At 38.7% G+C, this 22,469-nt stretch overlaps 3 protein-coding genes across 11 annotated transcripts; 1 reads left to right on the top strand and 2 right to left on the bottom strand.

Moving 5' to 3' along the window:
• Nucleotides 1-1,096: 1,096 nt before the first annotated feature.
• cenpw (centromere protein W) lies at nt 1,097-4,010 on the bottom strand. The gene is made up of 3 exons (XM_008398080.3): nt 3,796-4,010; nt 3,575-3,688; nt 1,097-1,888 (listed from the first exon to the last, which is right to left on the bottom strand). Exons 1-3 carry the CDS (start codon nt 3,880-3,882, stop codon nt 1,862-1,864), a joined length of 228 nt encoding a protein of 75 aa, XP_008396302.1. The 5' UTR covers nt 3,883-4,010; the 3' UTR covers nt 1,097-1,861.
• Nucleotides 4,011-4,291: 281 nt separating this feature from the next.
• On the top strand, nt 4,292-7,288 carry hddc2 (HD domain containing 2). Its single transcript, XM_081602465.1, has 6 exons — nt 4,292-4,383; nt 4,935-5,056; nt 5,177-5,283; nt 5,353-5,417; nt 6,019-6,157; nt 6,295-7,288. The coding sequence occupies exons 1-6, from the start codon at nt 4,309-4,311 to the stop codon at nt 6,408-6,410; spliced, it is 624 nt and encodes a 207-aa protein (XP_081458591.1). The 5' UTR covers nt 4,292-4,308; the 3' UTR covers nt 6,411-7,288.
• Nucleotides 6,845-21,521, bottom strand: tpd52l1 (tpd52 like 1). Of its 9 annotated transcripts, XM_081602459.1 has the most exons (12): nt 21,368-21,521; nt 19,618-19,716; nt 17,591-17,803; nt 16,233-16,253; nt 14,404-14,522; nt 14,169-14,317; nt 12,967-13,068; nt 10,992-11,024; nt 9,985-9,999; nt 9,493-9,531; nt 9,117-9,177; nt 6,845-8,233 (listed from the first exon to the last, which is right to left on the bottom strand). In XM_081602459.1, exons 1-12 carry the CDS (start codon nt 21,384-21,386, stop codon nt 8,111-8,113), a joined length of 993 nt encoding a protein of 330 aa, XP_081458585.1. In that variant the 5' UTR covers nt 21,387-21,521; the 3' UTR covers nt 6,845-8,110. The 9 variants fall into 9 exon arrangements, with proteins under 9 accessions (XP_081458585.1, XP_008396303.1, XP_081458586.1 ...); XM_008398081.3 differs by lacking the exon at nt 10,992-11,024 and having other exon boundaries at nt 21,368-21,513; XM_081602460.1 differs by lacking the exon at nt 19,618-19,716 and having other exon boundaries at nt 21,368-21,506.
• Nucleotides 21,522-22,469: the final 948 nt, after the last annotated feature.

The raw sequence follows: 22,469 nt of genomic DNA on the forward strand, positions 1-22,469 counted from the left end.
ACCTTATACTCCCTAACTAAAGTGATGCACAATTGTGAATTTGAAGGAAAATTATCTGCAGGCATTGTTTTTCTGAAATCTGAAAGGTTTTCCATATACTTGTATTCAGCCCTCTCTGAAAATGAAACACCAGACACCAACCATACATGGCTGTCCACCTAAACTGACAGGTTTTGCAAGAACATCAATTAGAGTGGAGCATTCAGTTTGAGACCAACATTTGCCCTGTGTGTCAGAAAACTAGCGGTGCTCATCTGCGTGATCATACCGTCAAGGGAAACAAAGTGGTAGAGGATCATGTGGACGCTTTTCTTCTTAACAGCAGCAGTGAAAATGGTCAGACAGGATGAAAAGACGGATAGTTACAGAATATGTAACTGGATGTGCAACTGGTAGCAGCTGATCAGCATCTCCGAAGCTCAAATGATATCTGAACTATGAGTCCCAACACCGGCGGAGATGAAAACAGCAGAGAAAACCATCTCTTCCATCAATCATCATCGGCAAGGATCATATTCTGGAAGCCAACGTCTCTCTACCCGGGTTTCTAACCGTACGGCCAGACAGAGATTTAAAGAGCAGCAAAAGCAAATGAGGCGGATCAGCAGTGCATCCTTGAGTTACCTTCTCTACTGCCCAGACATTGAGCTGTTGCCAGTCATGAGCAAGTCTTCAGTCAGAGGCCTCTTCGAAATTTTTATGAGGCTGACTGCTACTGGAGAGGAGACCCTTACAACCAGCAGCGCTACCATCCATAGAGACTCTTGGATGATTTGAGTGAAGGCATTTCATTTCTCGTTAAGGTAAATAAAGTATTTTTGAATTTGACTGAACGTGGGACGGGAGTTCACCTTCCAGCAGGACAACAACCCTAAACATCCAGCCGGAGCTACAATAGAATTAAAGCGTATTTATGTGCAATAATGGCCTAGTCAAAGTCCATTTCTAAACTAAACTTGAGAAACTGCATCAAGATTTGCTCTCCATCCACTGTGACTGAGCTTGAGATATTTTGCAAAGAGGAAAGGACAAAACAAAAAACATCTCCCGTCTCTAAATGTGTAAATCTGCAATTAAAGGTGAACATAAATATAGATCAGACTTTACAGATTATTTATTGAAAATAAAACAAAAACATTCAGAATTTTCTTTCCACTTCACAAAATAAAGCACTATTCTGTGTTGATGTATCATATAACATCTCAGATCACAGCTGAAATGGGTCCTACAAAACATGAACACGGGAATGTTTGACACAATCACTTTAACAGAACTTGGTGCGTTTGCAAAATGACCCATAAATAAAAAATTATAATAATAATAATTAAAAAAAACTGCTATTTCATATAACAAGCAACACTGAAAAGATTTGTCTTTACTTTGACCTTTCCTTTTGTGAATGGCATCTGATCAGTGGTGATAAGGAATTAGCAGGATATCATCTGATGGTGCAGATATTCTGTGTGCCGTGACGAAGCGAGGAATTCGAAGGGGGCCGTGAAGCGTGCAGCTGAAGACAGAAACCATGACGGATGAGCGGGAGAGCGAGACGAGAGCCGAGCGGATGTCGAGCACTAACGCGCTGTGAAGAAGCCCCTAAACACAAGCCTGTTTCATGTCATAAATAAGCTCAGATATTATGAAATTATTCTGGAATCGTCTGGATTATAGCTGTGAGACGGAGAGAGAGGAAAGAAAACTCAACTGAGAGCCAGAATACAAGTTAAAAAGCAGAAAACCCACACGAAGACAGAGTAAATAGGGAAATAAAGAACATTTTAGCAAGAGAGATTTAAAAAAATAAAATAAAAGCATGAAAAGACTTTTATGAAGAAGTTCTTCACGATACTCCTCGTCTTCTTCATCCTCTTGCCTTTTTTAGCACTTTCTACAAAAACAATGAAAAGAATCAGGTAAATGTCAGAACACGAAATACGTGTTTAGTGATCTTTTTAAAAACTGCATTTGAGGTACAGTTTAAGCATTTATGTGAAAACATTAGATTTTCAGTCTGAGGACAGTAATGCAAGCCAAACTGTAAACATTGTTTCAGTTCAGTAACCGAATTAAGCAAATATCGACCATTTAAAGAACTACAAAATTATAATTTACATATGCATTAAAGCATATCTTTCTAACCTTTATGTAATCATTACTAAAGTTTTAACACAGAACGCGTTCCTCGTTGGTGGTTACAAACGAGTAAAAAAAGGTCATAAACAGAAAAATATAAGCATATGGGGGTTTATTTTGTCCTGCTGATCATTAAAAATGTCAGATTTCAATAAAAGGGCGCCTGACTGGTTTACAGACATTAGGCTCTGATTTATATTTAGTCTAAACAAATCATACCACCTTAGTAGTTGGAACATTTTCAGCATCACATTCCAGCAAGAGCTACCAGATCCTGACTTGGTGGTGGTCTCCAGTCGATATAACAGGTGTTATTACTGTGTACGGTTGAGTTATAAGCCTGCAGGATCGCTGTAACTGGTGTAGTAAATTAGGGCATTTGTTTTTATTTGATTTATTGTTATTTAAACAGAAATATTTTGTGTTTGTGAGGCCCCAAACTGTATGCAACGACGAGTTGAAGTAAAACTAAAGTATAATGAAATTGGGCTTTTTTTCTTCTGACTAAATACTGGAAAATATTATGACAGAATTTTTCGTTCATGCTGCCCATCCTGATATAATAAATAAAAATGCTGTGAAGAGATGACGACGAAGAATGTTCTCAGAAATTCAAAAATTACACGAGAACGACAAAAATGCTGAAATATTATGGTACTGCTACAGAAGGTGTCGGTTAATTGAGTGCTGTATCCTAGCATGTTTATGGAAGGAAAAAGTGTAGCTAAGAAAAACAACTCTAAACACTTTTGACAGATTTTGAAGCAAGGCTCACTCAAAAGCTTAAAAAGGGTCAAAGGGCAAATGTGGCAGGAATCTTTGCTTCAGCAACAACCAGACATAGACCTAAATAGGGCTGTAAAAGTTGCAAACAGGACTTGGGAGCTGCCCACTCTGAAAAAGTGCCTAAACCACCCGACATATTAGAGAGTCTATTGAAAATTATGAAGAGGAAGAAGAAAACCTGGACTTCCTTAAACCGTCAGCAGAGGTACAGGCTGATCAGGTCCATGCCGTGTTGAAGCAGTAATTCATGCCAAAACAGCCTCAGCCAAGAAGCAATGAGTCCAAATTCTCAAGTTACATTTTAAAATGCTACTTTTTAAAAAAATAACCATTGTGAATTTAATCTGTTAAGTGCTTCTCTCTTTTAATACATTATTCACGCTATGATTCATTAATTGAGATGCGTCCGTAATATCTAGTAAACACAAAACTTCAATAACTTTCACACTTATTTAGCATGTTTTTGTAGAGGAAAACACACAATACTGTTGAAAAACTGCCCAATGCTCAGGGTTTAAAGCGTCTTTGGAAAGGGAGCAAGATCACTTACTAAGTACTTGTTGTTTCTGGGCAATCCTACAGCCATAAAAATCTAAATGAACCCAAATGGCCTTCATGTAATCCTAGTTTTAAGAGGTAAGCTAAAGGCGCCGACCTTAGTCACTGCTTTGACATGGTGAGCTCTGATTGTTGCAGATTTCTCCTCAAACGCCTTGGCCTTCGCCTCTTCAGCCAGGCTGCTGAAGAACAGTAGTGTAAGTAGTTCAATCTGAGTGGAGATGGAAAACAAAGCAACTGTTTAAGTAGCAAGCACTTAGCAGTTATCTAGCATTAACAAACGAAAACACTATCAGCGAGCAGGGTCTATCCGCCTACCAACGCCTCCGAGTCCGCTGTGATGTTCACGTTCCCCCTGGCTTTAGACCTCATGGTGCTTTTTAGCTTCGGCGGCTTTTTCAGCATTTTTGTGAATGCTCCGGCTGCAATTCACAAGGTTGTTTACTCTGTTTACGTTTTCCAATCTCCCGCTTCTCTGACTTCCGGCGCAATTAGTTCTTCGTGCTTTTTAGTCGCTTGTGTGTCTTTCAATGTGGCCGCGCCTCCTACCGTTTTTGAACAGTTATTTCGACCAACGCAATGAAAATTATTATATTACACATTGGGTGTTTTAAAAAAAAAAAGCTTAATTTTTAAAACAAACACATCATGCTTATATATATGTATATATACATATATATAAAATTAAAATAAGTCCGGAGGCAAAGATGAAGAAGAAAAAGCATAACTATTTTCCCTTTGATTAATCAGATTAATGCTGCCACCTCGCGGCTGTTTCCAGGTACTACATGAGTCAATCTGGTCTTCTACATCCGGGTAAGCAGATAAAAGATGGCAGCCCACAGTGAGAAATCAGCCGGTATGAGTAACATGCTGCAATTTATGAAACTTATTGGACAGCTAAAAGTAAGACTTATGTGGTGATTTTATATTCTATCTGCAATTAGCTAACTGAAAGCGCGTATGAAACGCTGGTCTGCTGCTGAAGTCAGGCATCTAAACAGTCCACGTTATTGCTAAAGCTTAAGAGAGTAGACTAAACGTACAACACAGCGTTTCTGTTTTAGTCAAACTAAAGTGCTGTACTGATGTCCTGACTTAATACATTTCCAATTTAGATCGGATCAGTTAACTTAAAATTAATTATTAATTTTATTAAAGCTCGTGTTTAGTAAATAAATGAATTCCACTTTTCAGATTTATATTGTAGAAGCAAAAACATTTATTAATTTTCTTCCGTTTCACAATTCTGTTCTGCATCGTGTTGATCCATCACATAAATACTTATTTAAATTCTTAAAATACTAATTTGGTTGTACTGTGACAAATATAGACAAGTTCAAGGAGATATATAAGATATATATTATTATTATTTTTTTTTTTGTATTTTTTGCAATGCTGTGTGTATTTAAGTCTAAATTTTTAAAGTTTTTATTACTCGTGAATGTTGTGTACAGAGGGTCCCACGGACCGGCTGGGTGTACAACAATGTGAAGAATCCTGAGAGCGTGTCGGACCACATGTACAGGATGGCGATGATGTCTCTGACCATCACTGACCCCACAGTAGACAGGGACAGGTGAGTTGCGGACACAAACGATCTTTGTGGAATTTTTGATCACCTTTAGGGGAGAAATGATCGCATCACTAAATGGGAGAATCACCTCTACCTGCCTACGCGTCTCATTTCCACACTCAGGTGCATAAAACTCGCACTTGCCCATGATATGGCAGAGTGCATTGTGGGAGACATTGCACCGTCAGACAACGTCAGTAAAGCAGAGAAACACAGGAGAGAGGAGGCAAGTGAAAACCGCACTAATGGCATATTTTTAAATACGTTTTAACAAACTTTATCATCGTTCACTCAGGAAGCAATGAGGCATCTGTCCAGTCTGCTGCCGGACTGTCTGAAACAGGAGATTTATGCTCTGTGGGAGGTATGTTGACTTTGGATGAGGCTTTGTAAGGTTTGCGTATCCTTGACCTTTCCTTTGTACTGTAACTACATTTAAGTGCTGTGAAAACACTGTTTGCTTGTTACAGATTTCTTCTGTTTTGCTATTTAATCACTTTTAGATGTTTTACATGATCAAACAGATTTTAAAATCTGCCAAAACTTGAGTAAATTTAGAATGCAGTTTTCTGAAGATGATTTCAAATTTTATAGGGGGAAAAAAAAAAGATCCAAACCAATCTTGTTCAATTACTGTTTCACTCTTAATTTACTTTTTCGTCTGGTTCAATTTTAGTCACCAAACCTCTTTGAGTCCTGTAGACTCAAGAAATCAGTTCACACTTCTTAGTTTGGTCAGGATTTTAAAGTCATTTACAAGCCATTTATACCAAACACTTGCTGAGTATTTACTTTTTCAAACACTTGAAGTTGGTATGAATATGCTTCACCCCCTACATAAATGAAAATGTCATTTGAAAACCACATTCAGTATTTGTTTTCGTCAAACCATATCTGAAACATTTAATTGGGACTAAAAATAATAAGAAATCTGTAATGGGATTTTTTTTGTGTGTGTGGAACAGGAGTACGAATCCCAGAGCAGTCCAGAGGCCAGGCTGGTGAAACAGTTTGACCTCCTGGAGATGATCATGCAGGCTCACGAGTACGAAGAGCTGGAGGGAACGCCAGGAAGGCTGCAGGAGTTCTTTGACTCCACCGCAGGTAGGAGTCCAGGCCCGGCGAAACGTTCTCCCTTTCCTTCTGGGTGTTTGACAGCGTTTACTTCGCACCAAGGAATTAGCGTGCAATACTTTTAAAGCAGTCTGATTTTAGACTTTTTCCCATTTCTACCACTGAAGGTCGCTTCCACCACCCAGATGTCCTCCAGCTGGTCAGCTCCCTAAACGAACAAAGAGGAAGGAGCACCAAGGAGCTGAAGGAATCACCGACTGACGGCCCAGAACCTCAACACTAACAATGTCACAAATGTCCTGACTGCAAAAAAGGAGGGGGAAAAAAACCCAATTTCTGCTGATGGATGAAGAAACCAGGAAGGAGAGAAGCCTGCATGTGCAAGAAGAGCCAATCAGAGGAGGCGAAATCCTGCTTCATCTGTTCAGATCAGATAATAACACTTTTGTTTTGTTTTTTTCCCCAACAGATGTGGATTTACCACAAATCAAAATCAAGATTATGATTTCTTTTTCTACAAATGAGTCACCTGCAAAATGGTGCCACCATAGAGACTGCTGCTGTCTAATATGGTCAAATATGTGCAGTAATTTACTGGACAGACAGGATTTTGTTCAGCTTATTGTAACCGGTAATAATAGTCGGCAGAATATAAAAGTGGAAGTTTTACTGCACTGTGATCTCTTTTCATATATTAAAAAAACAGGACTTTCCAACTGAAAGTTTCCTACATCAACCAGGTTTATTGATGAGCTTTAAACACTTTAACATTATACATATCAGGTAAATCCAACATCACAAAAGTTATCTATAAAAAAAAGTAGTAACTGTCATAACACCAACGGTTTCTTCCATAATATGGAGTTTTCATGCAGAATATGCCTGGGAGGAACAGAAACGCATACAAAATGAGTTTGTGAATTAGTTTTTTTTTTTTTTTACATGCTTCAGGATATTGCAGTAAATTTTGCATTAATTTCATATTTGCCAAGTTAAATCAGGCTTGTACATTCAGCGTCGCTCGCTTTACGTTTTCTTTGGGTTGATAACTGTTAACCGTTTATATTGACATGTGATTATGGAGTCTTATATGGCTGTATTTATTGCATAAACGCAAACTGTATCCTTTGTATTTTCCATTAAAACAAAATATTACCTCAAGACTCGACAAATGACTCTTTTAATACCGGAATCCGGATGAGTTTTATAAAAAAAAAGATAAAAAGTTGGAACTCTGGCGCCCTCTAGAGCCATATGAAAGAAATTAATCTGAAATCTATGAAGTAATAAAGTTATTTTCATGGCCAAGTTACAGAGCCCACACAGATTCAATCAAAAAAGAAAAGAAAAAAATACGGCGTGCTTAACAGTCACTGTTTAGTAAATCTGTTTGGTTTTTTGAGAAATCGTAGTCGTATACTTTTAATGCACACGACACACATACACAGATGTTTTATTGGTGTTTACTTAACATGTAACAAAGTGAATGGGACACTAACATGCAAGACATTTTAGTTCTTAACCTTCTGTAGGTTTGGTAGTGTAACATCATCTGTGACTGAAAGCTTCACCCTGTTTTAGTGGATAAAACTGTTCAAGCAAAACGTGAAGAATTACTTATAGTGCAGCAGACTGAAGATGGATGGAGCCGTTTTACTAGTGTCAGATTGATCCTCTGATCAATTTTAGAGCAATCTTTCCCACAGCAAGAGCTGAAAAGTGGACTATGATCAATGTTCAAAGTTCGTTTACCTCATGAGATTTCAAATGCCTTTAAAAATCAACCACCTTGATTATCCAAATTAAAAACAAAGGTGTTTTAGCCAAGCCTAAATAACGTGGCGTTGCCAGGAGTTTCGCTGGAGTCACAAGATTTACACGAGATTTGTCTGCAAATCAAAAACACCACTTTCCGCTTTGGTCAGAAATTCTAGTAGATCCACAACAATGTGCTGTGACACAGCAAGACGGCGGTCCGGAGCCCTAACAGGGTTTCTCGGGGATGTCCGTCAGGTTGTTGGTGGGCGTTTCCTGAGAGCTGGCGTTGGCTGCAGACGAGAGGACTTCCTCGAAGCTGCCTCCGGTGCCAGTGGCTCCAACTTTAGTCTGATGTCGAGGGGAGACGACAGAAAAGACAAAAACAGAAGCATATGGAATTAGAAGGACAGTTTATAAGGATTTTAAGCCGTCAAAAATACCACTATCAAGCTTTTGTACTGTGGACTGGAATGAACTCAACTTCTTTATCACCAGCATTACAACTAGAGCTTAAAACCTAAATTAGTAGATTAGCATCATTACTACATGCATCTAGTTCTTTTACCCTGCAGCTTGCAGAAGCAAGTCATTCCCAAAACACAAGCTAGTCACAAAAGTTCAACCAGAGGACGCCACAGCGTGTATAAATAATCGGTGCTCTCACTGTCGCACTGCATGATAGTAATTACACACAGATTACAGTGTTTAGCTCGCTCCATTTCACCGTTCCTCTGTAGCATGTGGAAGAGGAAGCTTTTCAGCCACACAGACTCACAGAGACTCACATACTGTGTTAGAGCGACATGGGGAATGACCTGTTCATGACCGCAGTCAGGAAGCAATCGCTTCAAAACAAGTGCAACACCAGAAAGAGCTAAAAATGACTAAATATCAAATGAGAGTAGGCAACAATAGGAGCACAAAGAAGTGGTCCATCCTTTATCAGATGATGGATGAAAGTGCTTGATTTGTTTTAGAAACATGTAAGTCTTTAATTACAGAATGCTTTAATTATGCTTTCAAAGAAAAAAATGTAATAAGAAAAATAATTCTTTATGCTGAATAAGAAAAAACATGTTCTACTAATTATTTAAATGCTATTATCCGACCTATGGCAGGTTTACTGTTCCCTCAAGTTGTATTCTAGTGGAACAACTATCTTAAATATGACAAAAAAAAAATACCACAGTTTTAATACTCTACCTTTAAAAAAAATGCATATACAGCTTACCTTAATGGTGGAAACTGTATTTTCAACTTTCTCTTCAAAGGATCTGAAACTGGGTGAGTTTCTGTTGGACAAAACACATTAAAAACGTGTTCGTAATTTTAGAAAATGATGGGGTTTCTGTAGTATATTCTAAGAAATATACCCGTTTGAATTCACAGATTCAATTGGGACATTATTATTTACTTAGAAGAGGAAGAGCTAAACAAATTTAATCAACTTTGTATAAACCTAAAGTAGGAGGAAGCAGGGATGGAAACTGATAAGGGAGGGTGGGAACATGTGAAAACATTTCAGGTATTTCAAGCTGCTTTAAAAGGCCAAAATTAAAATAATAAATAAAAAAGCATTTCCCACACAGAAACACACAGTTTTTTACCTCATGGTAGGCATGCTCACAGAGTGCCTGACAGAGTATCTGTCCCCAGAGAGCGTGGCGAGAGAGGAGTCAATGATTAGCTCAGATCACACACAGAAGCAACATCAACAGTTTGCATGTGCAGCGTTCGTCCCACAGCTTCTCCTTAGCTTAGACGCTAAAAATCTTTGCCAACAGGAACGTTCTTATGTTGCTGCGAGAGTCTTTAAGAAAAAAAATGAGGATTTCACTTCTCATCTTGACTGTGCAATATTGTTTAATTAAAGAAGTCCATCATAAGTCCAACCAGATTTAAGTTTATTTAGTTTTTCTCTGAATCGTTGCTGAACACAACAGCTGACGTAGTTCCGCTGCCGGGCGTGATAGCAGCGATTTCTAAGCTCACCGGTGCCATCCAGCTGGTGTTAACTGCTGATCTGACTGAGATATACCGAGTTAAGAAGTCTTAGAAAGAAGCAACTAATGTGACATAACCGGCTGAGGGATTCTTACCCTATTGAGTTGGATCTTCGAAAGCATGAAGGGGAACAGAGAACAATTTAGATGCTTTTACAACCTTCAGACTAGACGCTTCTTCCATCACAATCATGAGGTTTTGAATTCACCCATTTAAAATGGCGATGGCAGAAATGCAAAGCCATTTCAAAAAACAAGAGAAAGAGGAAATAAACAGAACAATGCAATAATAAATGCAAAGGGAAGCAAGTGAGAGAAATATTTAGTCACATGCAAAACGGACATTAAAACGATGAGGATGGTTTTTGAAGACAACTCCCACCACACAGCAAGAAGAAAAAGTTAGAAGTTATTTAAAAAGGAGAAATTAATCAAAACATTAAATTCCCCCCCCCCCCACCATCATTCATTTAATCCTTATTTTCACTCTTTGTTTAAACACTGCACCGCACACCGACTGGCACACTAATTCTTTTTCACTTTAAACCTGATCTAATGTCTTTGAACTTTTAATTAACACACCCTAACCTGACACACAGGCCCAAAGTTTATCTTGCCACCACTCAGAAGTTTAGTAAAGGAATCAAAATAAAACCTTCACAGCTACAGTCAACAAGACTGTGGAGACCTGAAGAAAAGAGGAGAGAATTTTTCATAGATGAACGGTCAAATATCTTGCACGATGCATTATTCCCCCCTTTGAGATATCATAGCAGAAGACCAAGGGCTGCTCTGCTAGCTAAAAGGCTACACTAACAACTGTAGCGCTTATTCTTCTGGCTAAGAAATTTGAGGGATTCTGCATATTTAGGTAAAACCAGTCGAGGCAGGAGACAGCAGAAGAATTTTTCAGTTTTTTTTCTGACAAACATCTTTATGCTCAAAGAAGAAAAAACAATCTGTGTGTAAAAACACATACAGATTGTTAAAAAGAGAGATACATACACGTACAAGGAAGAACAAAAGTTCAGAGGTTTTGACGCACTCCAATACATGTGAAACACCCACAGCAAATAGATTTTATTCAAACGGTGGAAATCTACCTGTGCGGAAATAGTAACTCTAAACCGGCCATGCTGCAATACAGGAAGAATTGACACAAGTAGTTGCCTTCAGAAAACCCATGTCCTAAAAATCATTTCCCTCTTTGTCAGGTAACAAGAACTACCAAACAGAATATTGTTTTGTCATTTATCCAAATAGTTTCAACAAAGCACCGAGTGTGTGATTACGCTTCTTTCCTAGCACTTTTGCTTCATTTGTTTCAGACAACTCTACGCAGACACGTATCATGTCTAGTTTTTTTTACACCAAGAATTTGGAGCCAAACAACTCAGCCTGCTGGAAACAAGAGAAGACAAGAGTGTGACTGAAGGAGACAGGCTTTGCCATGAGCCTTTCAGCTCCCTCAGAAAGCAGCTTAATGTTGGCTTACATAATCACACGCTTCCCTGAATTGTTCAGAGCAAGAGTTACGACTCTGGTCTCTGGGGTGCAGAGATGGTGACGGCAGATAAAGCACCATGCGTCAGATGGCGTTTGGGTAAAACAGGTCAAACTGGGTTAGTTATGCAGATTAGTGGATAAACTGATGGCGGCTGTATGTTTGCCTGACTGTTCCTCTGAGTGATTCTTGAATGTTGAGGATGTACTGTTAATTGAAACTACAGCTTGGTCGGGACATCTGGGAAGTACCTTATGGATGTCATTGATGCAATCTAAAATAATAAAATTTTTTAGTAGGCCTATAGATGAATGTCTGCAGTCTTAAAGGTTTTTGTCTCCTGTTGACATTTATGAAGCAACAATCAACAGCTTTCAATACACAAGATGTTCTATATGTTGTGCTGGAGGAACCAAATTCTGTGGTGCATTTTGTTCATGTAGTTTGCATATTTTACTATTATTAATCCATAAAGGAAGGACTTCCTCCACTTGTAGCCGAGTCACAGAAAAGTATAAACTAACCTAACTTCAGCTTAACTAGGGTAAGACAAAAGCCAATAAAAACTGAATTTATCAAAAATAATCTAAGATAAACAGAAAAAAAAAAATCCAAGGCTAGAAAAAGCTAATTTTAGCTAAAAGTAATCTGGAATATACAAAGCTAATATAACATAAACTAAACGAAATTTATATGAGATTAACTAACCAATCCTGAATTAAACCAACATATACTAAGTTAAAGTAAACTCAGCTAGGATAAACTAAGAACAAAATAAGCTAAGCCGCTACACAACGCTAGCCCAACCTAAAACATCAAGGAGAGCTTCACTTTTTTTAAAATAGAAAAATAACACAGACAGAAAATACCATCTTGTCAAGAAACTACAATCTTATGCAAAGGTATTAAACCCCTATAATTGATTTATATTTTACTTCCAATCAGCTTGGTATTCTTATAATCTTGACAATTTTTTTTCCTCCAGGCTTCTTGAGGATCGTTTAAGCTTTTACTTCAGATTTTGCCCAGTTTTTCAAAAATGTGTGTTTGACATAAACAGGAAGTAGCCCAGCAACATCCCTGAGATCCAATTTACAGTAGACGTTTGCCAAGTTGTCTCTCATGCATAGAGACATGTTCATCCCACTGATTCAAAATGATAGCAAAAGCAGCCAAACTCTCATATTAGATTTTATAAGAGACCCTCATAAAATCTAATAATTAGAAATTTACGAGGAATTAGTAACACTGGCAGTTAAATCAAGCATATTACAGCCGAGATGCCTGCAGTAAACAGAAAGCACATGAGCTTCGTTATGATGAGAAAATGTTTTCCAGTGTGCTCTGCAAGTTCTAAGAAAAATCCAATTCAATAAGCCAAGGCATTTCCTCTTTTCCAGTTTGATTAATGTTAAACTAAGGTCATCACTGAAGTCAGCATCCTATTTACCTTGTTTTCTACTGACAGGGCTCAGAGCTCTGAAAATACACACTTTGGGATTGTTAAGGCAATGTAGAAATCACTGGCTAGTATTAAGAAAACAACGTTAAATGCGGCAACATATTTTGTTTACCTCATGTCTCCGAACTTCCTGGTGATGGCGCTCCCGAAGTTACTGAAGGCAGCTGAGGTTTTCTGTCCTGCGGTGGACAGCGTCTCTGATGTCTTCTTGTATCTGACAAACACACAATGACATGGACTGTATCTGACAATGAGGTCCTTTTCTGTTTGTTCAAATCCCCCCCCCCACACACACACCCATAGAAATATGTCACTGTCATACACACAAACACAACACAAGCCATATACGAGGGAAAAAACAACAACTTTAATTTAGCAATCTCAAAGTAGATCTAACAATTAGGTCTATGTTCATTTTGACTTCAATTGTAAATTATTTTATAAGAATTCCTGTTTTCATCTCAACACTACCTTGGTATTTGGATTTGCATTAACATCTGGATCAAATATGGCAAATTTAGGCAGTCGAATGTCTGCGTTTTCCGATGTGGAGACCTCATCCTCCTGTGGCCACACCGATGCATTATAGATGAGGCAGAGGCTGTGTGTGTAAAGTGATCTTCAGAGTAAAGTGTAACTGGATAAGAGAAGCAGCCTTCAGAGACTGCAGTCTCTTGTTCTATACCGTCTCTTGGTGTTTGGATTGAAGCTCTGCTCTACCACCCAACTTGGGACGTTCAATTGTTTATCAGTACACAGAACGATTCAAATATGGTAAATTACTTGTTTTTCTTTCTGGGGCTTGATGTACAGTACCCACAGTTTTCTGTATATTTGTACTGGAATTCTTCACGAATTGGGAACATTTCCAAAAAAAAAAAACAAAAAAAAAAACAAGAATTCAGTGCTTTGTTGTAGAAAACTGACACATTTCATGGATTAGTGTGCCTGCTACAGAGTACATCCTGTTAACTGTGTTCTGAGATCAACTGCAGCCTCCAGCAGAGTTTTTAAAATCAGTTTAATGATGTCTGTTTCAGACGGAGGAGATAACAACCAGCGCACGCACACGCTGTGCAGCGACCAGACAAGGATTGCGCTTTTAGCAATTTAAAATTTTCTCATTTTAAAATCAATGTTTTGCAAACAGACTCTGTGTGAACTGGGAGTCCCTGCAGGCCGTCAGGATATAAACCACCCATTATTTCTGTCCGTTTTAACTTTGAGCGCTTACGGAGCACGTTCATGCTGACAGCAAACAATCTGCCATGCGCTGGCCTGACACCAACGTCTCACACGGACTGGTTAACTTACGCCGTGGAGCTCTGCATGTCGTGCCAGCCTCTGCTGAAGTTGTTCCTGAACTCGCCGAGAGGAGTGATGCCCAGCTTCTGTTTGAGCTCCGCGTGCTGCTTCTCCTTGGACAACAAGACCTGCTTCAGTGTGCTGATCTCTTCTTCCAGCTGGCCACGCACAAAACAGATAGTTTTGTTGTTTATTTATTTTGTCAATTGGGTTTGATGATCTGCTTATGTGTCCGTGTGCGTACTTTAGTCAGCTCCTGCAGAATCTCTTCTCTCTCCTCCTCGGTCATGTTGGAGTTGTTCAGGCTGACTTCTGATGCCAAATCCTCATCAGCCTCCCTCAGAGGCTGAGAGTCTAGAAAACCTGTTTGAGAAGCAAGACATTCATGGAGATCTTTGGGAACTTGACGCATGGATGTAGTAAATCTCGAATAAATCTGCTGCTTTGAGAACTGTGAATGCACTTAGATTTCTGGCTCTGGAGTCAGATAACGCCAAACAACCTCACAAATCTGTTCCTTTTTGTTTCTAGAGGAACACGAGTTACTTCCAACTTTTATGACTTCCAGTTTTTACATTTAGCTGCATTTCAATTCAGTGTAGATAATACCAGAGCTGTGCTCAGTGTCATCACACAGCCAAAGCACAAAGGAAGTCCCCGTGCTCTGCTTATTTTCCTACTTTACATGCCTTCCTTTTCTTCTATGTGTAAATTATGTGCTGTCCTCTGCCTAACAGTGTCTGCCTCCAAATGTCTAACTGTCTTGTCTCCATGTCTGGCTGAATCTCTGACCATTATGTAATCTGCGGCTGTAGCCTGCAGGGTTTTAATCTGCCTTGGCTAATGTGGATTATCTTGCCTTAACTCTCTGCTAGCCAACACTACAGTCTGACATCCCACACAAAAACCTACACTGACCAGATGCTGGCAATTTACTCAGGAATGAATGGATTTCAGGCTCTCCTCAGATATTAAGTTCGGCCCGCTCCTGACTGTCGACAAAAGGCAGCAGTGACTTTTGAGTCTAAAAAGAGATTTAAAGAAGTCTCAAAAGACTTTTTTTCTTCCCAGACAATTAGAGAATGGTAAAAACTGTCATCACTCCCAAGTTTGGCTGTTCAGGCAAGAGATATGAGAAAGAACCTGCACCGGTTTAATTTCATGTAACGCTTACAAGGAAAAACATTCACTCTCTAAGAAAAGCCAAAAGGCATCAAGACTAAAGATTACCCGAGGATCTAGACAAGGACCGAGACTATCAGAATAATGTCATCTAGATACATGGGTCCAAAACTGACTTATTCGGACACTACAACAAGGAATATTCTATTAATATCTTGTGTATTAACAAAAAATTAGGTTAGGCATCAATATGTGGTAACTTCTTAAAAAACTGAATATTTAATTAAACATTTAAATTTTTTCACTTGACTGTATTTGTAGTAATCATGCAAAATGGAGATCAGAGAGTTGGTACATTATTTAGTTTATGGCTATGTTTTTTATATTTTTATTTGTGTAATCAATAGCACTAAAATCCACCGGCAGTCACCTTGTCAGTAAACCTTTCCACATGATCTGAGTCAGTTTGTTTTAGCCCTGTTCTGCTAATAATCCTGGTATCTAGTCAACATTAAAATATCTATTTTGCTGGAATAAAAACTGGGCAGTTCTCCAAGTTAACTGCCCAGGTTTGTTTTAGACCACAGCTACATTCAAAAGAGTGATGAGTGGCAGCTGACTGACAGACTACAGAAGCAAAAGGAGTAATCTACTTTACACAGAGGAGAAAACTATCCGTTACATCTCATATCTCATCAAAAGGATTTCAAATAGGGCAATTTAAAAGGTTAAAGGGTAGTACGCCTTTTTAAAACTAACTCATGCACTGAAACCAGACATCAACTCATGCCCAACATAAACAGATAATAAAACGTATTAAGGAACAACAGCCTGGCTGTGTAAACACAAAACAAGGAAGACAGGTACATGCAGACCGAAGCCTCAAGGTGTGTGTTGTGGCCCTAAAGCAGTTTTAGACCATTTTAACAAGACGAAAGGAGTTTACTGTACCTGCAGTGAGGTGTCCTCTCTCTTCACAAGGGTGCATTATAAAACATGTGAGTAGACATGGGGTCAGTAGAGGCTGATGTATTTATTTATCCCTTAAAAGGGGCACTGCAGCACTTCAGGTAGATAATGCACAAACACAGGCAACTGAAACCAGTTAACTCAAGCGCAGCATGCAGCGGCTCACTTCAACAAAAGCAGCATTTCTACATCACGGAGCTACTTCAGCCAACGCTACACAGCAGGAGGACAATGAGACTTTTAAACCCCTGCAGCACCAAGGCTTTTCATGTCTGAGTGCATTTAGGATTTGTTCCAGTTTAGATTGGCATGAAAAGATGTTTTAAAAGCAAAATCCGGGGCAAGGAGAGGAAGTACCAGTATAACGTTTTGCTTGTTACGGAGCTCCAAAAATGTATAAGATGTTTTCGCACGAGGCCAACAGCCAATAACTCCGACACTAACAGCAAATACTAACCGAAAATGAAATTATATTGTTTATGTCTTGCATCTGCCAGCAAGTGTCGGACATTTCACGATTTGTCATTTCATCAGTTTGCAATTTTGGTTGTTTTGTGCCAACCGTGTAGAATTGTGTTCCTCATCTGAGGCCAAAACATGATTGTAATTTTTGTTCTATCGTCTAACTATTATCTCACTGCAAGGAACAATGGTAAGAAATGGTTTGCTTTTGGGTGTGAAACAGAATGCGGCAGGGACAAAATGGTAGTGGTGAACGCTGGTGATGCAACATTTCTTTGAATGGTTGAAGTTCAGAGATGAAGTTACTGGTCAGTGTGAGTCATGGAAGCGAAAACAATTGCACATGCATACGCAAATTGTCAGAAAAAAGCTCATTAGAAAAAGCTTGGCTAGCATTTAGCTTGCATGGCCAGCACAAAGCTGTGGCTTTCAGTTGCAGTATGATGAGTCAGGTTTTTGGAGAAATCTGTCATCTCTAAACCAGTTTATAACCAAGCTAAACTAAATATTGATGCAACATCTGAATTCAATATTTTGTATGCTAATTCATGCAATATAACAAATGAGCCAAGAAAACAGCACATTTCACATTTGTTGAGATGGTAACACAGATGCTTTTAACTGGATCCTTGATATTATAAGTTTCAAAGATTTGCATTTGGGAAACTCATTTCTTAAAAACACATGAACAGAAAGCCCATCGACTTAAATATCTTCTGCTAATAATACGCCATCATAATTCAGATTAAAATAAAGTCTTGAAATAATAGCCTTCCTTCTCTCCCATAACCCCAACTAAAATAAAAACATGTACAACAGGGTTCAACCGAAGTGAAGGGTCATCTACTCTCTACGTTCTAGTCTATGTCCCTTTTCACCTGTGCTGTCTAGCTGCATGTCCCAAGTGGTGGACATGGCCCAGCTGTCAGACTGACACCCTGATGTGCGCAACCACTGATCCTCCAAATGGGATGTGGTGTGACCCCAGTCGGTCAGGTTTTCCCCATTTTGGACCAACGGGACCAAGTCCTCCCCGTGTGAGCTCTTCCGACTGGATTCCTCACCACCAGAGTGGTAAAACGTATCCAAACCTGAGCAAAGTGACAGGTGAGCGCATTTAGAGTCTGTTACATCAAGGCCAAGACGGATTCTTTGTAACTTAACCAACAAAATAAATGAAGGAATCAACTGAGTTGTGAAGACACGTTTTGCCACGTTGTAGGAGAGACTCAAAATATGAATCATCAGGTCTCTCTGGAGTAGAAAGAAAATCCCACAATCTCATTTTCTCCAACTTCTGGATGTGTGTCAGATGCACAAATTGCAAACTGTAAGCTGCAAGTTCCATTTTTTTCATGGTAATAAAATAAAAATAACTAAGATACAAGATGTTCTCTTATGCTCACATTCATTTAATTAAATTGTTTTATTTTCTTCACTGCAGACAGACTGACGCTGTCATTACACACCTCTAAAGTTCCTGGTCCACCACATAAGGTAGCAGCTTGTTGAGTAAATTTCACTAGTTTCACCTGGTGCACTTCTTTCCCCCCAGGAGAAACATGGCACTCTGCGCACACTGCTACCTCTTGTGTTCAGACGGACCAGGACGTCAGAGGTTGTCAGAAACACATAATGAAGCGTACTGTACGGCGGTGGAGTCACTGTGAGTGTGTTTAGAGCCTCGATTCTTAATCTGGGGTACTTAAGCTTTCCTATAAAATATCCATTTGGTGTCATTGCTATATTCTTGTTATCCGTAGATTCCACAGAAACACAACATAATAATTTTTTTTATGGATTAAGGACATAGCTTTTGCTGTTTGTGGACAGTTTTAAACTGTAAAATTCTTGGTTTTTGCCAAACAAGGAATGGATTATTCCAATCTAAATGCTGAGACAGTTTGTGACCTTTGGTATCTGTATTGGTTTTTTTGTCAATATTGCAAAAAAAAAAAAAAAAGCTGTTTTAGAGGTTCAGCATTTTAACTAGGGATGTACCGATATGAACTTTTTGCTTACCCTTTCAACAATATGAAAAAATGTCCACATTGCTGACTTTTCAATTCAAACTCTTCACAATCCTGCGCTTCATCACACATGACCATCCCCCTCCAGAAACACAAACAGCAACAATATGGAAATAAACACTGGTTAATATTAAGTTTTACTCATCAGATATCGATACGCAAAAAAATGACTAACATCGGCTGACACCAATGTTTATGCCGATAAGCAAAGTTGTGATATTTTAAAGAGCAAAGTCGGAATGCACTGGTTAAGATTTACCCGGCCGTTTGGTTCAGACTTTCACAGATTTAAGTAAAAGTTTCAAAACATTGCAATGCAAAAAAGAATAAAAGTATGCTCGTTCAGAAACGTACATTATGTTGGTCAACTGGTGTCCAGAGCAAAACGATAGGGGATTAATAATAATAATTAAAAAAAAATCTTTTAGAATTGGACCTGCTGATCACTGGTCAGAAATGATCAAGAGAAAATTGGTGGACTCACTGGTGCATCTTGACTTTTAACTCAGTTTGACATAAATTTACGGTAATTTTTTTTCCATTCATACTCTCAAAAACAAAACATTTGTTTCTCAGATTAGGCAAATTTATGGACAACTGACTGTTTTAACAAACTGAAGAAAAATAGAAGCATTGTGATTAATAACTCGTTTTTTTTTACATCCATCATTGCCTCCCGTTGTGTTAATCGTTTTCCACTCGGTTCACACTCCGTTATTCTCTCGAGTTTTAGTTAAATCAACACTGCATCACACAGCAGCAGAAAGTGCTGCTTCACTGACCCCAGTGTATGGATTGGCTGGACTTTGGGACTTTTTTGTTTTGCAGTGATTCAGTGTGGATTTTCTTTTATCACTCAGAGAGTTGAGCCTTACCCAGCTCTCCTTCATGTGTGGCTGAGTTAACCCATTCCTCTCCAGGGCCCATGCTGGCCCAGTCCACCACTGCTTCACTCAGAACACTAGAGTACAACTCTGCAGCAGAGCAAGGCAGCAGATTGGATAAAAAACAAGTTATTTATTCACACACAAACACATAGTTATGCTGTTTCCTTCTTGCATCCATTCTTCACTCCAGGTTATCTGCATCTTGCGAGACGTTTCACTCTGAGTGACACAGATTGCCACTTACTGAACATTTTTCAAACAGGATACGCCTGATTTCTAAAATTTGAACTTCCTGAAGTCAGGAAACAATGGTGGGCTATTGAATGAATGACCTCTAGTTATAGATAAAACCTCATTACAACACACTACAGGAGGAAATATGCCAGCAAAAAGCCAGTTTCACTCACAATCAGCTCCTTCTACTTCCACATTTGACCAGCAGATGTGTAAAGTGATTTTTAGGGAAGTGGAGTCTGCAAATTGCACTAAAACCGAGGAAAAGGGCTGCCATTTCATTTTATATGCATTTTTGTAAACCGAAATGATAATTAATAAAATTTAAAATGAGAACATAAATTCAAAAGACTGATTGTTTCACCCTCAAAATCCAATCATTAGTCGTGGAAGGATATTTACCGCCTTCTTGACTCTTCCTACTTCAAGTGTCTCTCCCTTTGCTTCGTGTTGAGATGAAATGTCTTTGGTCACAAGACTCCCATTTAGCTCGATGGTCATGGGGCAACACTAAATCAGAGGCCGGGGGATGGTCATAAGGCCGAAGAAAAATCAATTAAAGCTAAACGGAGGTCAGGTAACACTGGAAGAGCTGTACACAGCATCTCAGGCTCCTAAAACTAACCAGGGCTCAATCCCCAACTTTAATCAACAGCAACTAAGATGATTAGACAACTTTAGAAGAAAGTTGGGAAATTTTCATATTTCAACTATACAAACAACTCATCCTTAAAAAAATGAAAGTCTTTTTTTTTCCATCTGGCTCAAATTTTAGGGCCTTCTTTGGTTTCTTGCTAGCAGAAGCAGCCACTCATTTAGTCTTGGAATGCAAAGGAATGTAATTACCTACCCGAATAAACGCAGCTTTATCCCACTTTATCAGTTAAGAGGACTTCTGTCCACTGAAGCCATTTTTACACAATTCACAAAACAGTAATACAGAATCTTTTTTTGTTTTTTTTTTTTGCAGTGGAAGTTCGGAGGAAGTGGACTTCCAGGAAAGCAACTAGTGATAAAAAAAAAAAAAAAGCAAAAACAGATGGAAAACCAGAGATCCCCCTCAGCCAGGAAATAAAATCCACTATAAGCCTGATGGAGCTCACACAAAGTCCAACTTTGTTCTTGTGGACCTCTAAAGCTTCACGGCCGTGTCCATGCTTCTTAATCCAGTCAAACACCAACAAAAATAACACACTCACAACATATTAAATTAACACTTAAAGAGCTATAAGGTAAGCAAGGGAAATTTTCCTTATTTCATTTGCATTTAACCACATGTGGTATTAATGCCTTGCTCTTTTTCAAAGCACTTTGTTTACTGTATTTTTTCAGACGGGGGAGGGGGGGGGAGTAGGATTTCTTCCCTTTTCTAGAGAAGAAAACCTTCTACTTGCTGAGTTGATTACTAGGTGCAGAGTTAACAACAGTAAGGCTTTAAATACAGCAATGGCTGCCAAAAACATGAGAAAAGTGCCGTGACCTGCGGTGGGTGACCCCGACTCACCTTGTTGTCTGGTTTCCATCAGCGACGCTCAGGTGAACTTTCCACGTAACCTTCAGAAACAAACAGCACGCGCAGCACCGCTTCTAAGATCAGTACAGTACCGCCGAAGTGTCACGCGCCGAGAAAGCTCACAGGCGGAGCTTTGATCATCAGCCAATAGGCTGCAAGTATGGCAAGGCAGCTTATCATACAATGCATACAGAAGCTCTTCAAGGCAGATGTCGAAGACTGAGAACTATTCCAACACTTGCTGCTCACTCTCAAACCTTAATTTATGTAACGGAGATTGGAGGCCAACGAGAATGGGCTTTTCATTGGCACATCAAGAAACAAAGGGGAGGATGATGCACTTGCAAACCCTCTAACAAAAATATAAATATTTTGTCAGGTGGGGGACTGTGATGTCTAACTTGGAGTTTTCCACTGTGCTATGTTTGATATCACAGATGTCATAAAATACAGGGAAAATCTGATATTTCTTTATTGGAAAAAATGCCACCATCCAAATAGAATATAGTTTACTTGTTCTTAGAAATAAATCACTGTAGCAAAAATAGAGAATATTTGAAGATTCATAAACTGAGTTGTCTATTTTTGAACAACTGTAAACTTACTTTATGTTGGGAACTTAAGAATATATAAGTGCAATAAAATACATTTGTTTACATGTATGAAGATCATAAAGTTATATAGTAGAAATTATTGAGATACAATAAACCATATTGATCACTGTTTGTAATCAATATGTCTTTTACATTCTAAGAATAGATTTGTTTCAATATATAAACCAAAATGTTCAATATCTCAAACATTATTCTTCCTAAAAAATTTGATTATTCTAATCTTATTCACAGTGCTACACCAAATTATCCATAACAAAAACTAGCTCTAAATTCAGTTAACTCCAGTAAAAATAAATTCCTTTACATTTATGATTCACCAAAACCTAAATATTTTCTTCCTCTTAGGAAGAATTGAATTTGGGATATCAACATAGCTAAATAGGAATGGTAAAAAAAGGTTCTTGTGGCTATTTGGAGCTAAAGTCTAAAAGGCAGACATTTTTAGACAACTTATTTCTTCCCTCAAACAAGCCATGGAT

The sequence above is a fragment of the Poecilia reticulata genome, chromosome 21 (genome assembly GCF_904066995.2).
Source record: "Poecilia reticulata chromosome 21, P_reticulata-male-v2, whole genome shotgun sequence".
Classification (NCBI taxonomy): domain Eukaryota; kingdom Metazoa; phylum Chordata; class Actinopteri; order Cyprinodontiformes; family Poeciliidae; genus Poecilia; species Poecilia reticulata.

Bases quoted from the DNA above. Each gene is read 5' to 3' on its own strand.
- tpd52l1 (XM_081602459.1), bottom strand. The intron at 16,254-17,590 runs GTGAAAAGGGAC...ACCCTTGTGAAG, and splicing joins CATGCAGCTAGACAGCACAG to AGAGAGGACACCTCACTGCA. The intron at 8,234-9,116 runs GTAAGCTGTATA...CCTCGACATCAG, and splicing joins ATACAGTTTCCACCATTAAG to ACTAAAGTTGGAGCCACTGG.
- cenpw (XM_008398080.3), bottom strand. From the start codon at position 3,882: ATGCTGAAAAAGCCGCCGAAGCTAAAAAGCACCATGAGGTCTAAAGCC. The intron at 3,689-3,795 runs GTAGGCGGATAG...ATCTCCACTCAG, and splicing joins CAGCGGACTCGGAGGCGTTG to ATTGAACTACTTACACTACT. The intron at 1,889-3,574 runs GTCGGCGCCTTT...TTGTTTTTGTAG, and splicing joins ATGTCAAAGCAGTGACTAAG to AAAGTGCTAAAAAAGGCAAG.
- hddc2 (XM_081602465.1), top strand. From the start codon at position 4,309: ATGGCAGCCCACAGTGAGAAATCAGCCGGTATGAGTAACATGCTGCAA. The intron at 4,384-4,934 runs GTAAGACTTATG...TGTTGTGTACAG, and splicing joins AACTTATTGGACAGCTAAAA to AGGGTCCCACGGACCGGCTG. The intron at 5,284-5,352 runs GTGAAAACCGCA...TCACTCAGGAAG, and splicing joins ACACAGGAGAGAGGAGGCAA to CAATGAGGCATCTGTCCAGT.